This window comes from Electrona antarctica (assembly GCF_951216825.1).
Source record: "Electrona antarctica genome assembly, chromosome: 22".
NCBI classification, from domain to species: Eukaryota; Metazoa; Chordata; class Actinopteri; order Myctophiformes; family Myctophidae; genus Electrona; species Electrona antarctica.
The window spans coordinates 37,864,794-37,881,833 of record NC_136805.1 but is presented as its reverse complement, the minus strand read 5'-3'; the positions used below and the strand labels follow the sequence as shown (position 1 = coordinate 37,881,833).

The following is a 17,040-nucleotide window of genomic DNA, read 5'->3' as shown; positions in this document are numbered from 1 at the left end:
TCATACACCGATTGCGGCGGAAGCCATGCAAGGTACCAACCAGCACATCGGGAGCAATTTGGGGTTCAGTGTCTTGCCCAAGGACACTTGGGCAAGACACTCGGAGGAGCCGGGATTCGAACCGCCGACCCATGGATCCCTGGACGACCTGCTCTACCTCCTGAGCCACAGTCGCCCCAGTGCTTAAGGGCCACTTCACCTCTTTTGCAACCAGATCTTATTTTAATGATGTTTGGGAGAATTTTTCCACATTGTTGTAAAAGTAGCTTTCCAATAATATCCCATAGAAATAAGTACAATATATGACTATATGAATAAAGTACCTGAGAAGTGTACTACTTACGTCATCCTTTTTCAACTTATCTTCAAGTAATTTGTCCTACCTATAATGCTCATCCGTGTCTCAAAGGAGGGCTGTGGATAGTTCAGAAACCTGCCTAGCGAGTGACATCATAGACATGGAATCCAAGCCAATAGAATAACCACTGCAGTCTTTCTATTCCTGGAAAGTGAAGTGAGCGATGGCATATGTCACTGGTAGTGTAAGTGGTTATAGGTGGGTTTTTGAAGTGTCCACAGCCATCCTAAAGAGACACAGGCCGAGTGTAGGAAAAACTGTAGGTATACCATTTCATCTTGAGCATTAGTGAGGACAATTATTATGAGGATAGGTTGAAGATGGGTCAAGTCATCCTTTAAGTCAGTGGTTCCTAAAGTGGGGTCCAGGGGTCCTTGAGGAAGTTCCAGGGGGTCCCCAGCTAGTAGTAGTAGTTAGGAACCAAATGGACCCTTATGGGTCTACAAACTCAGAGTGTTCAAATGGAACCAAATGGACCGTTGGGGTCCATTTGTACACTCTCAGAGTTCAAATTAACATTGATTTTACAATATAAATTGGGGGTACCAGAGATAGAAATGCCATTAAATGGGGGTCTGTCGACTAATGCATGTCAAACTGGGGGTCCTTGAAATTATAAATGGGTTGAGAATCAACCCATTTTCAAAAAGTTTGGGAACCACTGCTTCAAGTACAATAGGCCTATAGTAAATGTAACTATTTGCTTCCCACCAATTACAATTTGATGGAGATTAAAGAAAAACAAAAAACGGTGATAGTAAAGTTATCCTCTGTCTCTCTCTGGTGGTAGCATGGCTACATGGACAGCTAATGCACCACTGTTGATTTATTGCCCTCGCATTTTGTGGGTTTATAGAAACATTGGTTGTTATTTTTTTATGAACTGTATATTACAGTATATGGTACCGTATATATTTATAATAATAATAATAGGCCTATAGCCTAATAATAATAATAATAATTTGACAGGCTGACTCAACTCAAGCTAATTTCAGAAGAAACCTTGGTTTGTGTAAATAAATCGGTCAAATCCTTTGTCATGACTCTAAACAAAACCTGTCAAACTGGTTGGGCGTGGGAGAGATCTCTCACACACACACACACACACACACACACACCAGTAGCAGCCAGCCTATAGCTATTAGCTACCTGCCTGCCTGCCAAGGTGACTCAACCAGTCCATTACCTGTTGTTCGCACTCCCAGAGCACCCGAGTGGAATGAGGAAGAGAGAGAGGAGGAGAATATTATGGAATCAAAAACGCCGACAACAACAACTCCTATTGGAAGAAGGGTCACAACAGGAAATAAACACAACGACAAAACACAACAAGTCACCATCATCACATCACTGACTGTCTGAGTGAATTATATTGATCAAAGAACCTATTCAGAGTGCGATCATATATCACAGACACAGTCTAGAGAGACAGATTCCAGATTTAAAAGGTTCCTTCCACCACGTCGGGACTAGTAGGGATGCGTGGTGGCGGTGAGGGTCGGTGCGCTCGGTTCCTGGAGCGCCACCGGAGCGCGCTGAGCTTCCTGCTGCTGCTCTGCGGCTACGCGCTGTACCTGCTGGTGGGCGCCGGGGTCTTCTCCGCCGTGGAGCTGCCCTACGAGCTGCAGCTCCGCCGGGAGATGGACGCCGTGCGCCGGGACTTCCTCCAGGACAACGGCTGCGTGTCCGAGGAGCGCCTGGACGAGCTGCTGTCGCGCGCCCTGGAGGCCAGCAACTACGGGGTGTCCGTGCTGGGGAACGACACCCAGGCCAACTGGGACTTCGTGTCCTCGCTGTTCTTCACCAGCACCGTGCTGACCACCACAGGTGAATTAAATTAGTGAGTGATTGAGTGAGTGCTGTGCGCGCGTGAATTAAATTAAACTCTGAACACATGATTCACATCACATCACGTGTAACCAAATGGACAGACACGTATTCAATGGTTTACACCAGAGGTGGAAAGTAACTAAGTAGGCCTACATTTACTCAATAAGCCTAGTCTACTCACAATTACTTTGTTGTTACTTTAGTATATTTTGATTATTATTACAAAACATACACCACTTCAGCCCTATCTGAAAATAGCTGCTTGATTGGCTATTTTCAAAAGATTTTTGAAAATAGTTATACACTTATTGATACCTTCCAACATTCTGCATAATGAGTACTTTGTATTTTGATGGCAGTACTTTTGCACTTTTACTTAAGTAAATGTTTATTACCTGACTTACTTGTTTCTACATTGCAGTAGCCTAGATATGCCTACTTTTACTTATAAGTAAAGACCTACTTTTTCCACCACTGAATGAATGTAACCAAATGTAATGGTTAATGCTGAGGAGTGTACTGTGTAGGCTTGTGTTTCCTTATTTGCTTGATGTTTTAAGCACCTTGAATTGCCTTGCCTTACTATAATTAAGACTAATGTCAATATTGGCCAATAGTGGTTATTTTATTATAAACAACAGATCAACGTTCATATAGGCCCAGTTGCTCATTCAAAAAGTCAAGAAATCCCATGTTTTGTTTCCGTAACATTTCTTCAGATCCGGAATACCAGGGCTATCACAATAGCTATTCTACCTGTTGAGTTATTCAGTTACATAACTGTATAGGCTACTAGTTACGTAAAGAACACATACATGGGGTAACTTAAATTTGTTTCTAATTGTACGGAAAACAGCACAATAAAACAATTTAATCATTCCCCCCTTGTTTTCCACTGACTTAAAGGATGACTTGACCCATTTTCAACCTATCCTCATAATAATTGTCCTCACTAATGCTCAAGTTACAATATTGATTCAACCGCAGTGGTGTCAGCAGCTGAGCAGCACAAGCTAAGGTGTGGCCAGGTCGCCTGATATCAAATATCAAAGGAAAGGAAACACTTAATAACATAGGGCCTAGGGCCCTAGGCTATTAGTAAAGGTATGACATAGGACCACAATGGAAACAAGTCCCCACTCCCCAGGACCCTTTGTGTTATCCTTTTAGCTCAAATGTCTGACTGTACCATGTGCTGTTTCCATTTCTGTCTAATTGCGACCGAAGGTTGCAGTAGTTAACTATGGAATCATGTGTTTTTCGTCACTCAAAATCCCCATACATAATAACTGGGTGGGGCATTCATTTCCAACTTGCATCGTTCCAAAGTAGGCCAGTGCCCGCTCTAGTTATTTAAACAATTAAACAATTCCAAGACACACCAATTCAGTGATGACCAAGAAACCACCTAGGAAATGATTAATAATAATACACAAATAATATAAATAATAATATAAGAAGAAGAAATGGCGTGAAAGTGAAGTTACTATAACTTTAAAAACACAAACTTGAGACAACTTAGAAATTAAATGTATTTGAACAAGCAAATTTGAACATTGACCAGGAAGCAAAGCTATGGCAGCTTCCACATCCACACCATGCCTTACCCATTTGAAACCCATGCAACCATGTACACATTATCAAAAATATATTTCTACCAAAACACAAAGTGTGTGTGTGTGTGTGTGTGTGTGTGTGTGTGTGTGTGTGTGTGTGTGTGTGTGTGTGTGTGTGTGTGTGTGTGTGTGTGTGTGTGTGTGTGTGTGTGTGTGTGTGTGTGTGTGTGTGTGTGTGTGTGTGTCAGGGAGGGCTTAAATAAATCAGGACAGGACAGACTTTTACAGGACAGGACAAACTTTTACAATCCCACAAAACAACAACAGGCGAAAGCATTCTATCACCCAGGTCTTTTATAATACAGTAACTCTATTTAGGGATTTGCCAGCGGGTTTGCTTTGTACAGGAAGACCCTGAGATCCAGGTCTCACATAATTCCCAACAGTGTGAGAGTCTCTAATGCAGTAATCCAATATGCTTCCCTTGAATGGGTGAGTTGTTTGGTGCGTGCGTGCGTGCGTGCGTGCGTGCGTGCGTGCGTGCGTGCGTCTGTGCGTGTGCGCGATGAACACACCTCCAACACAGCTCTGGACTATCATGTCATTATTACAGGCTCTATACGCTGCTATCCTTAATTTACATGTTATGGAGATTGCCTAGAATTTGAAGGTGTCATGTCATTATGCCAACGTCCCATTGGTCTGACTGGCCCCATTACTAACCATATCCATAACCTCACACTAAACTAACGGTCGGAATAATGGGATGTTGGAAATTTGGAATTTTGAGTGGAGTGGACCCTGAATTACACCCAGGCTGTCCTGCATGAGATTGATTGATTTATTGAATTGATTGAAATATTTATTAACAGTTTGCAGAATTACAGTACATTTCAAGCACAAACTCAATACAAAGACTGTTAACTGTGAGTGGACGACCCGATTAAGCATTACACTTGTTTACAAGAGGGTCCACCTTGTTCAATTCATCAAAACGTTTAGAGACGTACAAACAGACACTTCTATATATAGTCACAGAAGAGAGACCCTTTCTACCACCAAGCCAAGAGGCAGTCCCTGCCAGGGGAGATATTGTACTTATGAGCTTGACTACTTTGTCTGTACAGTGGTTAAAAGACAACACAGACACAATAATCAGATACCCAGGTCAGGGGACAGGTCACTATAAAAACATTAACCATAACATAAGACCCGACGCCCGGGTCTACATTTCTCAATGGAATTATAGAGAGACTATCTCCAACCACCGCAGATATACGTGTTCGTTATATTAACATACTCTACATACAGATTGGTTAAACTAATGTCTAGTACCGGTATATTCATTAAAATAAGTTCTGCATTGCAACTTTAAGCACTGTTGAGAAAAGTTTAAAAAAAAAATCAATGCAAACATAAGAGTGTGTGTGAGAATTGACTTGTTGTATTTACAGTACCGACAGTTAGTGTTGGAGTGGACCAAAATGGATACAAGCTTTGGCTTTTTTGTGATTTGATCCACGTTGGCGATTGTTATTTGTTATGTTGCGTATTTACTATTTATTTGATGCCAATACATTTTGGGTTCTATTCTACAGTGGTAACAGTAATTTAATCTGACCTCCTCTGACATCGCGCCGCGTACTGTATGTCTTCCGTAGGTTACGGCCACACCGTGCCCCTCTCCGACGGAGGCAAGGCCTTCTGCATCATCTACACCCTCCTGGGCATCCCCATGACCCTGCTGTTCCTCTCGGCCGTGGTGCAGAGGATCATGATGCACGCGACGCGCCGCCCGGTGTCCTACCTCCACCGCCGGTGGGGCGTGGCCCGCTCCAGCCTGGCCGCCGTCCACGCCGTCTGCCTGACCTCCGTCATGGCCCTGTTCTTCCTCTTCATCCCCGCCGGGATCTTCATGACCATGGAGAAGGACTGGAGCTTCCTGGAGGCCCTGTACTTCTGCTTCATCTCGCTGACGACCATCGGCCTGGGGGACTACGTCCCCGGAGAGACCCACAGCAGGGAGCACAACCCCCACCCGATGCTCTACAGGCTGGGCATCACAGGTGAGCGTTGAGAGCTGCGATTGCGCGTGTGTGTTCATGAGTGTTCACTGAGCGTTTTTATTTACACGTCGTTCAAGAAGACTTCTTCTGCAGCGATTTAGACTGGGCGACATTTGGCGAAATGTCGCTGTCGGAGAGAAACCTCTTATCTCTTATATTCTATAACCTTTTGTGTGTGTTTTTTTTCAAACCTTTTGTAAAATAAATGCCCTACTTGATCACACCACAGCGTCACACAAAAGCATACAGTGGCCTTGTGGTTAGAGTGCCCGTCCTGAAACTGGGAGATCGGCGTTCGATCCCCGGCTGGGGTCATACCAAAGACCGTAAAAATGGGACCCAATTTTTCCCTGCTTGGCGCTCAGCATCAAAGGGTTGGATTTGGGGGTCAAATCAACTAATCAAATGATTCCCGAGCGTGGCACGGCTGCAGCTCACCGCTCCAAGAGATGGGTCAAAGGCGTAGAACAAATTTCACTGCGTGTGTGACAAATCTATGACTTTGACTTGACTTTGAGCATCAACAGTAGCAGATCTACAAGCTCGAAATGTGGCGTGAAGCTACGGGTTTTGAACTTGTCGATCTGCTACTTTTGCTGTTTTTGAATATGAATCCTGAAAAGAAACAGTCCCAGACATACCGTAAGTGATGTTTCCACCCGACAGAGACAATATGATATCGATATGGCGTGCCTGGAAGTTATATGCGGGAATGCCTACTGAGAACTACCTTCTGGCCTTGACAGCCCATACATCCAAACAGAAAAGTCCTATATTGCATTAAATTACTTTAAACGTTAAATTCACTTTGTCACTCACTTTGCCAATCAATTTGCCACTCGACCTGCCATTCACTTTATGCATGCGCATACCCTCTATAGTCAGCTCTTACCACCACAACACTGTTGGATCTGATGGACTCGGGTCGAGGGTTTAACCCATTTTGGGTGGGAACCCCTTTTTGTGTTTTAAACATTATGTTATAATTTAGCTATTGAAAAATAGCAGACCTACAAGCTCGAGCTTGTAGGTCTGCTATTTTTGAAAAATCGTGAAAATATTTATTTCAGGATTTAGAAGATTTTTTTTTAATTTCGAGGTCAGGCCTAAATGGGTTAAGTGATTAAGACCAGTGAAATACACTATTAAAGCTATACCTATATTATCAAAATCAATGTAACCAAATGTACTTGCGCTCACCTGTGCAGCTCCATGGGCGTGTTGACCGCGGTCTGCCACACTGTTGGCAGCCGAGATAGCGATCTTGGGTGGAGTGAGAAAAGTCAGAAAGTGATTGTGCATTATTAAAACGGCTCTGGCCTGATCCAACTGTCTTTCACAGTCCCCCAGTGCAGTGCTTCCCTGCTATTTAAAGAGCGCGCATTAGATCATGGATTGACCCATATAGACAGGTTCTGTAAGAGTTCACACTGACTGCAATCACATTCCATCCAGATTGAACACAAGGTTGAACTCTGTTCACACAGATGACATTGCGTAATCAGGATAAAAACATAGGAAATTGTGTCTGATTGTGTCTGACCATGATACTGACGATGATACTGACATGATACTGACCATGATACTACCATGATACTGACGATGATACTGACATGATACTGACCATGATACTACCATGATACTGACCATGATACTGACCATGATACTGACCATGATACTACCATGATACTGACCATGATACTACCATGATACTGACCATGATACTGACATGATACTGACCATGATACTGACCATGATACTACCATGATACTGACCATGATACTGACGATGATACTGACATGATACTACCATGCTACTGACCATGATACCAACATGATACCAACATGATACCAACATGATACTGACATGATATACTGACCATGATACTGACCATGATACTGACCATGATACCAACATGATACTGACATGATATACTGACCATGATACTGACCATGATACTGACCATGATACCAACATGATACTGACATGATATACTGACCATGCTACTGACCATGATACTGACCATGATACTGACCATGATACCAACATGATACTGACATGATATACTGACCATGATACTGACCATGATACTGACCATGATATACTGACCAAGATATACTGACCATGATACTGACCATGATACTGACCATGATATGCTGACCATGATACTGACCATGATATACTGACCATGATATACTGACCATGATACCAACATGATACTGACATGATACTGACCATGATATACTGACAAGATATACTGACCATGACACTGACCATGATACTAACATGATACTTACCATGATACTGACCATGATACTAACATGATACTGACCATGATATACTGACAAGATATACTGACCGTGATACTGACCATGATACTAACATGATACTGACCATGATGCTGACATGATACTGACCATGATATACTGACAAGATATACTGACATGATATACTGACCATGATGCTGACATGATATACTGACCATGATGCTGACATGATATACTGACCATGATACTGACATGATACTGACCATGATACTGACCATGATACTGACATGATACTGACCATGATGCTGACCATGACGCTGACATGATACTGACCACGATGCTGACACGATACTGACCATGATGCTGACACGATACTGACCATGATGCTGACACGATACTGACCATGATATACTGACCATGAAACTGACCATGATATACTGACCATGAAACTGACCATGATATACTGACCATTGACCAATGTGATATTCTGACCATGATACTGACCATGATATTCTGACCATGATACTGACCATGATATACTGACCATGATACTGACCATGATATACTGACCGTGATACTGACCAATGACCATGAGAGCACAGACATCACTGCATCAGTCATGTTAGTTTATTTTGTCGATCTGCTATTTTACGCAAAGGGTTTCCCCACACAATGCGGATGTGGGGTTTAAGTGGTTAAAGTGATTTTCTTATTAGGCTGTTAAAAGTAAAACCGAATGAAATTACTTTTTATATTATATATTTTGAAAGCATGGCCCGATGTGTATTTAACTGTGAGAGTTATAGACTCATGTCGATTCGAACCCACTGGTAGTCCCCGGAAACTGACCTTGAGAGAAAGTGATTTAAATAAAGAGACCGAGAACGAGCGTGTGGTTATTAAGTTCATATGTCAAGATATCAACCGTCTCTTGGGCTGACTCTTGGACATAAATGAGGAGACATTAGAGTAATGTCCTCTAACTAGACTGCATGCCCAAAATATAGCACAGCCACGGAGGATGGTTCACCTCTGGTTTAATAATAAACGGATCGTGCAACGACAGATCTGTTTCCTCGTCGGCAGGAAATCGTTTGTGTCTCCTCCAACTTCCCAATGATACTGTCATTTAAAACAACAATGCACTACAATGCAGCAGCACCTAGCTTGTAAAGGGAATGCGAGACTACAGTCTTGATTGTTCTAATTTATGCTATGCCCAAAACGCAGAAGCATTTTGCGCCGTATAACTATAACAAAATTGGAGTTGGCACAGCTTTTTTTGACCATGTGCTATACCATGTGCCATAGATCATCAAAATAGGGCCCCATGATTTTGATATAATATTGAGCTGAGTGCACAGCTGCACACTGACTGCCTAAACTAAAGCCGTGGTTTTCAACCAATGGTCTGGGGACCACCAGTGGTCCTCTTGAGGGGGTTCCAGGTGGTCCCCAGCTTAATGATGGAGAGTTGGTAAACAAATTGATCTAGAGGGCTGTATTTTGAGTGTCTTAAGTACCAGGTCTTATGACTTAACTTAAGACCTGGAGGTGTGGCCAATGCTGTTTGGCCACTCAAAATAGCTAAACAGCATTGGCCACGCCTCCAGGTCTTAAGTTAAGTAATAATACCTGGTACTTAAGACACTCAAAATACAGCCCAGAGAGCGTAAAAGGCTCTCAACAGTTACATTATTGTTAAACATCTGCATTACTTAATTTACAAGAAGTCTACACAATTAGAGAATGTAGAATAATTGTTATTTTGATCAACGTTTACCTGTTTATCTCTCCTATCGTACCAACATCAATACAGCATGGAGTTGGACAGAAGTGGACAGAATCTTATGCAACGATAACAAAAGTTGTGGGTCTGAGAGGCTAAATCTCATCAAATGGTGGTCCGTGGCTCAAATGCCAAACAAATAATGGTCCTTCATATGAAAAGGGTTGACAACCACTGGCTTAACCCATTCTTTAGCTATTGAAAAATAGCAGATCTACAAGCTCATAGCGCGCCACCGAGTGGCGAGCTACGAGCTTGTAGGTCTGCTATTTTTGAAAAATCGAAGAACGACTGACATAGAAACATAGCTTTTTCAGAAAACTGTCAGGATGTAGAAGACATTTTTAGAATCTGATCTCAGGTCAAAATGGGTTAAAGTGTTACTGTACGTGGAGTTGGCTCTCTCTCTTATCCAAACTGTATACTGTTCTTCATTGTATTTCCCGTTCCTCCTCCTCCTCCTCCTCCTCCAGTCTACCTCCTCGTGGGCCTGGTGTGCATGCTGGTGGTGCTGGAGACCTGCTGCGAGCTGCCTCAGATGAAGAGCCTGCGCCGGAGGTTCTACCGGGAGAAGAGCACCAGGGAGCTGCACTCGGAGACCGCCACCATCGTGGAGCACGAGCACGTGGATGACGACGACGACGACGACAGCGACGGCCCCCCGGTTCATCATCATCACGTCCCCAGGGGCGGCGACCACGCCCACACGCCGGTCATCTCGTCCGTGTCCCAGGAGGCCGCCTCCCTGCGGCAGCAGGAGAGCGACAAGGCCTTCCCGTCGACGGCATACATGTCGACTGATGCCACGGCAAACGGCAACGGCAAACTGAGCTGAGTGTGTGCTGTGATGGCCGTGCAGTCACGTGCACACACAGACTTTAGCCCCCTGCCCTTTTTTACCCGTCTGTAAAAAAAAATACTGCCCTCTCCAGACCTTGAATGCAAGCATTTTACTCTGGTGAAAGAAAGGCAAATTTCCCCCCATGTCCATATGCCTTATCCAAGAATTGCCTTGTGTAGAATTTGTGTAGAAATCCAATGTCGTACGCCTTCAGTAGCTAAAGAGTGCGGGGCCGCGCCCCGAAAATAGCTGATCTACAAGCTCTCGGTGTGTCGCAGCGCGACGCGTTGTGAGCTTGTAGATCCACTATTTTTGCAAATGTTGGCTAAAAGTGCCCTTTTTTTAGAGAATTTCAGCCCCTGCCTCTTGTGATGGTCATATACTGGTCAGAGGGACTGTTCTGATGTCTGCTGAGCAGACTAAGGAACTTACTAAGGAAGAGTAATGCGTTACTACTTACTTATAGTTATTACTCCTTTCAAAAGTAACTAATAATAATACATTATTTACTTGGTATCAGGAATAACTAGTTGCATTACATATTACAGTATATTACCAAAGTACTTTTCCGTTATGTGTGCTACGTACAGTCGTACACATTACGTCGTGTTGCTCAAAAAGAACGGATCTGCAAGCCATCAATGTGTGACATCGCAACATGTTGATAGCTTGTAGATCTTTTCTCTTTCACATGTCGCAACCTCCTCCTAGGAGTCTAAATTATAGGCACAATAGTCAATCTCAGTGATAACTAATCTATTTCATTGTAACTTAGTAAGTTACTTAACATACTAACTAAGTATTGCAATATAGTATAGTTTGGGCAGTTGTAATAGGTCCTAGTCACTGGAGAAAGTAATACAGTACAGTAATATATGTACAACACTGGCAGAGAACTATTCTTGATTTGAACTACACGTTTGTGTGTATGTTTGAGCATGCATTGTACTCTTAAAGGAGCATTCAGTGATTTGGGTGATTTGGAAAACCACCCAGTCCGCCCCGGTAACAAAATGTGCACATGCACGCACTACAGTGGGGGGAAGTGCAACAGGCCAACAGCATGTGCACCAAGGCCCGCCCCCACTCGATCATGATTGGAGGAAGGCCCCTCTCATCCTGATTGGATGAAGGCTTTGCCACCCGCCACCAAAACTGAAACTAGGGTTTTTTGACCCACTGGGGACAGGGAGGAACTCCTTATATGGTCAGCACACTCTATAGTAGGGAGGTTTATAAAAAAGAAAAGGAAAAATAAGTGATATTTGAATGAAGTGAAATCACTGAATATACCTTTAATTTATACTCGGTTGGACTTTGTGAGCTTGTAGATCGGCCGTTTTTGGTGCGCGACACCGCCGGTGCACGAGAAAATCTAAGCGGGCTTTTATGTGTATGCGTCGTCGTACAGTAACAACACAGGCCAGCATGCACTCACTGAGTCACCTCGAGGCCCTTTAAAGAGCACTTTGCCTCCATATACCTGTGCCAACACTAACAGACATTGCAGTGAAAGGGGCCGCCGCCCCGCTGGCTCTCTCTCTCTCTCTCTGGATGGCGCTGATTAACCGGCTTTCTCCGGTTCCCCCTCCCGTCCATCCACTCCCCTGCCCTGGCTGTAAAGACCCTGTAATCTGCATCACAAGAGGAAGGGCCGCGGTCCCAAACAGAAGGGAAACCCCCAGGACTCGGCACATCCTGGCGACGTCACAAAAAAAAGAAAAAAACTGTATCCCCAAAGTGGCACAGCGTGTTCTCCTTTTTGCCTGTGAAGACTTCCTGTGCCGTTATCTACAAGGGCATTTTGCATAGGAAAATGTCCCTCTTGGCCACGTCGGCCTCGCAAAGTGCCTGAGATGGAAATAGGCCTGCAGCAGAGGCTCCTCGTCTAATAATGCGAGTGTGGATTCCAAGGGATGGCAAAAGGGATAACAAAACAGGTTGTTTTAAGGGCACGGTCACACCGCACTTGTATTCTACCTGTGAGGGTGGATTCTACCAATTTCAATGGGAATGGATCGGATTTCTGCAAATTGACGCTCCATTCCCATTGAAATGCAAGGGCAGAATAGAATGAGAATTCCATAAAAGTGCGGTGTGACCCGTGGCCTCACTCTTTGTTTCCTGTGTTTGATTTATACACTGTATATACCAGAGATTGGCTTTTCTGCATCCATAAGCTCTTGACTGGGTATTGTGTGATCTATTTGACCACTAGAGGGCAGCACTTTCATTGTGTGTTGTTTTGTTTTATTTAGCCACAGATAATATATTTCTATAGGGAGCGTTTTTAGCGGTAGTAAACACACACATTGGTTTTCCTAAAAAAGACTCTTAATTAGTGAAGGAATTCAGTCAGAATGAAAATGTAAAAAAAAAAACTCATTGTTTTGAGGTTTTGAGATTTTTCAAAAATAGCAGACCTACAAGCTCGTAGCGCGCCACCGAGCTTGTAGATCTGCTATTTTTCAATAGCTAAAGCATAACACCAAAAGGGGTTCCCGCCCAAAATGGTTAGACTTCCAACTGTCAGACATGCTATTTATGAACATTTGACAATAATCCCAATTTAGGGAAACTGCCACAATAATCCAATTAACCCATGAATAGCCGGGAAAGCATCTGTGTCTATTTAGATTTGAGCTAAAAAGTTTTAAAAATGTTATACTTTGGATATTGAAAAATAACAGATATACAAGCTCATAGCACATCACTTCATGCCGCTCTAATGAGCTTGTAGATTTGCTATTTTTTGAAAAATCCCTTTTTTTTGTTGGTGCAAATCTTTTAATATATATTATTTTCTAAAGCGAACATTTTTAACTTACAACTTTGTAATATATAAATAAAACCTTCAAATGTGACTAAATTTGACTGAGGGACTGCCATTGGATTTTTTTTAATTTTCGTTTTTTATATGAAAGCAGGGAATCATAGCTTCAAATTGACATATTGGTTGTTCAGTTTGACCCACCAGTTTTGGAGATATGGCTTATAGAGTAATGTCTTGCAGAAAACAGTGAGTTGAGAAAACAGGCTTGAAAGGTTCACTTCTGTGGTCTCCAACATTACACCAACATTTACATGTCGATTTCAGCTCTGATACTTATTTCAGACATGCTCTAGTATGTGAAGAGTCTGCCTGTGCTATTAACTAATTTTGGGAAAAAAAAGGGGGAAAAAAAGTTGTTCTCCTCTGGTGAAAAGCTGTAATTTGCGCGATGGCAGTCTCAGTCAAATCTGGTCACAAATTAAGAAGTTTGAGAACCCTGATTATAGCAACATCCGTTTTTCTGAAAACTGTTTGGAAGACATTTTTTAGAATCGGCCTCCAGGCTTAATGGGTTAATTTAATTTCACTTAATTTTTACATTTTCCAACTGGCCTCCCTGTGAAAGCCCCCTTTGTGAAAGCATGTGGGTCATAGCATAGTAAACCACTGAATCAGTGGATAAACCTGCTTGAAAACAAAAAAAAACTGACAATCTATTTTGGCCAGAGATATGACAATCTATGTGTTTTAAAGTTTGGTGCCTTTTTTACACGGCCAATATGCACAAAGTACAGTACCAAATGATTGTTTCATAATCTTTGAAGTGTGTGTATGAACAACATTGCACTAACATTACCATTAGGTAAAGTATTTCCCTGAACAAATGTAAATAAATCCTGGATTCCTGACCTAGCATGACCCGAGCAATTCATAACCGGACACGTTTGCTTTCAGTGCAAACAATACACCAAACCATTCAACAGCATCTTTATATAAACAAGAGTATTTTATTAACAGCATATTCACAGAATTTCAAGACAAATTATACACACACACACACACACACACACACACACACACACACACGCACATACACAAGTGGGTACACACAAACACATGCACACGCACGCACACACACACACACACACATACTGTACAGTACATGCACATATACATGCACCCGTATGATCACACACACTGTCCCACAAAGTTCTTTACACACTAATACTAGGGCTAGACAATACAGTATATATTGATAGTGATATGAGACTAGATATCGGTTGGGATTTTGGATATCGTAATATTGTGATACATGACATACAGTTGGAGGCCATCGATATTGTCCTTTTCTTTTTGCTGAGGTTTGCGTGATCTGCGCAAAAGGACAGTTAACCCATTTTGGGCGGGAACCCCTTTTGGTGTTTTAAACAAGTTATAATTTAGCTATTGAAAAATAGCAGATCTACAAGCTCATAAGCTACGAGCTTGTAGGTCTGCTATTTTTGAAAAATCGTGAAAATATGGAGGATTTAGAAGGATTTTTTTAAATTTTGAGGTCAGGCCTAAATGGGTCAAATGATAAGGGACAATATCGGTGGCACCCAACTGTACATGACATAAGGGGCCGTGTCCACAAAGAGTGTCCTTCTGAGTTGGCAGTGCCAGTCTGCCATGCATTTCTATACTGGTAAAGACTCTTCCGCGTGCCCGAGCCCTGTGGGTGCATCAAGCGGACAATAGTTGTGTTTTACTTTAGGAGAGGAGTGGAAAAGCGCTGCTCTTTTGATCATCCTGGCTGGGTCTGACAAGCCGGTTATTTACCATGAGAGAGTCCATGATTACATCGTTTCAGCTAAAGCTATTTGTACTAATAACATCGATGAGGACATTCAAGCACAGCTATGGTTGGTCGGTTTGAACCGATAACCTATATGTTAATAAACACTGCATGAACGCTATAGAGCGCCGAAGTCTGACGTAATTCACGCATCCATTCCTACCTGGATTCCCCCCCCCCCCCCCATTCTGAATACCCATAGACGTGTTTAATATCACCTCATATAAGAAATGTGTTCCAAAAATAATACTGTATGGATATGAAGCATCATACTGGCGGCGAGAAAGCGCTAACGTTACCGTTACTGTTTTCTGCCAGACACAGACTATCAAATTAGCCTTGATACAAGACTGTAACGTCAGGATTTCGGTACTCTTATTGACATGACATGACATCCAAAGCTGCACCCCTACGCTCATCAGGCGTTCTCTGTGGATACGGCCGCTAAGCATCGTCTTTTCCTGAGTTTAACCACTTGACCGCATGAACCCTGTGGGAAAACATCCGATACGTCGTCGAGAGCTTGCAGATCGGCTATTTTTGGCGAAGAGATTTGGTGTTGGAAGGAACGAAAGGAGAGGACGGACCTAGCATACAGCCCTGTTGGACTCCAGTCCACTAAGGGTTTATGTGGTTAAGCTGGTTTCAAAACTGGTCAAAAAAAATTCAGCAATAGCAAAAAATGTGCCAATCAATCTCACGATGCAATTATGAGCTTGTTGATCTCGTCTTTTAATATTTTTGAACCTTGTTTTGAAAAATTTAAAAGATTGATGTTATCGTCACAATATCGACATCGAGGTATTTGATAAAAAAAAGATATTGTGATATTTGATTTTGTCCATGTCGCCCAGCCCTAACACACACACTCAACACGCGTACGCACATGCACGCACACACACGCACACACACCTGTACACTGAGTCACATTGCACACTGGCCCCATCCTGCAGACCGACCGGTGGTTGGTTCTTTAGTTGGGGTCCCTCAGGGTTCCTTGAAGAGGGGGTTCCAAATGGACCCTTTACAGGTCTGTAACTCTGAGAGCGTACAACACTGTCTCACTCCCCCACAAGCGATATTGAGCCCGGCTCGGGCGCCGTTCAAGCTATGTCCCGGTTAGGTACACTGCATCGTGTCTTATATTCCCCAAAATGTGACTTATTTGTGCCCCCCCCCCCCCTTCAAGTCACCATTTGACATTTGGTCACATTTGTAAGAAGTCAAAAGTCACCATGCCTTTTTGGGGGTGAGACAGAGTTGATTTGTACACTCAGACTTGGGGGGAGGGGGGAGAAAAAAATTAAAATGTTTGAGAACCACTGCAGCAGAACCACGCATTCCGTTCCATGCCGTGTGTGTTCGTTCATATGATGTGCGGCTGTTTGGAGCAGCGGGGCCAGAAGGGACGCATGCTGATGACGAGGACGGCGAAGATGAGCAGTGACATCAGGGTGACCACGGACACGTAGCCGGAGTAGGGCAGCGGCGGCGCGTCGGGAGCCTCGGCCGGGATCATGTTGGTCAGGTTCAGCATGTAGCCCAGGGTCCAGCCGGCGTCGCTGCCTCGGATCTAAAAACACACAGTTTACCCATTTAGGCCTGACCTCAACATTTTTAAAAGAAATCTTCTAAATCCTCCTTCCTCACGATTTTTCAAAAATAGCAGACCTACAAGCTCGTAGCGCGCCACTCGGTGGCGCGGCGCTACGAGCTTGTAGAT

General features: G+C 43.3%; 2 protein-coding genes across 3 annotated transcripts in view; one reads left to right on the top strand and one right to left on the bottom strand.

Annotated features, from left to right (window-relative positions):
• The first annotated feature begins 1,543 nt into the window (after positions 1-1,543).
• Positions 1,544-11,773, top strand: LOC306914849 (potassium channel subfamily K member 1-like). The gene is made up of 3 exons (XM_079492058.1): positions 1,544-2,185; positions 5,406-5,810; positions 10,340-11,773. Exons 1-3 carry the CDS (start codon positions 1,837-1,839, stop codon positions 10,699-10,701), a joined length of 1,116 nt encoding a protein of 371 aa, XP_079348184.1. The 5' UTR covers positions 1,544-1,836; the 3' UTR covers positions 10,702-11,773.
• A 2,691-nt stretch (positions 11,774-14,464) lies between these two features.
• Positions 14,465-17,040, bottom strand: part of entpd1 (ectonucleoside triphosphate diphosphohydrolase 1) — a 44,382-nt gene continuing 41,806 nt past the window's right edge. For both annotated transcript variants that reach the window (XM_079491879.1, XM_079491878.1), the window contains one exon: positions 14,465-16,890. In XM_079491879.1, coding sequence (XP_079348005.1) covers positions 16,684-16,890 — 207 coding nt within the window. In that variant the 3' untranslated portion in view covers positions 14,465-16,683. The remainder of the gene's footprint in view (positions 16,891-17,040) is intronic.

Excerpts from the sequence above, each read along its gene's own strand:
- LOC306914849 (XM_079492058.1), top strand. The coding sequence starts at position 1,837 with ATGCGTGGTGGCGGTGAGGGTCGGTGCGCTCGGTTCCTGGAGCGCCAC. Across the intron at positions 2,186-5,405 it reads CACCGTGCTGACCACCACAG|GTTACGGCCACACCGTGCCC; the intron begins GTGAATTAAATT and ends TGTCTTCCGTAG. Across the intron at positions 5,811-10,339 it reads CTACAGGCTGGGCATCACAG|TCTACCTCCTCGTGGGCCTG; the intron begins GTGAGCGTTGAG and ends CTCCTCCTCCAG.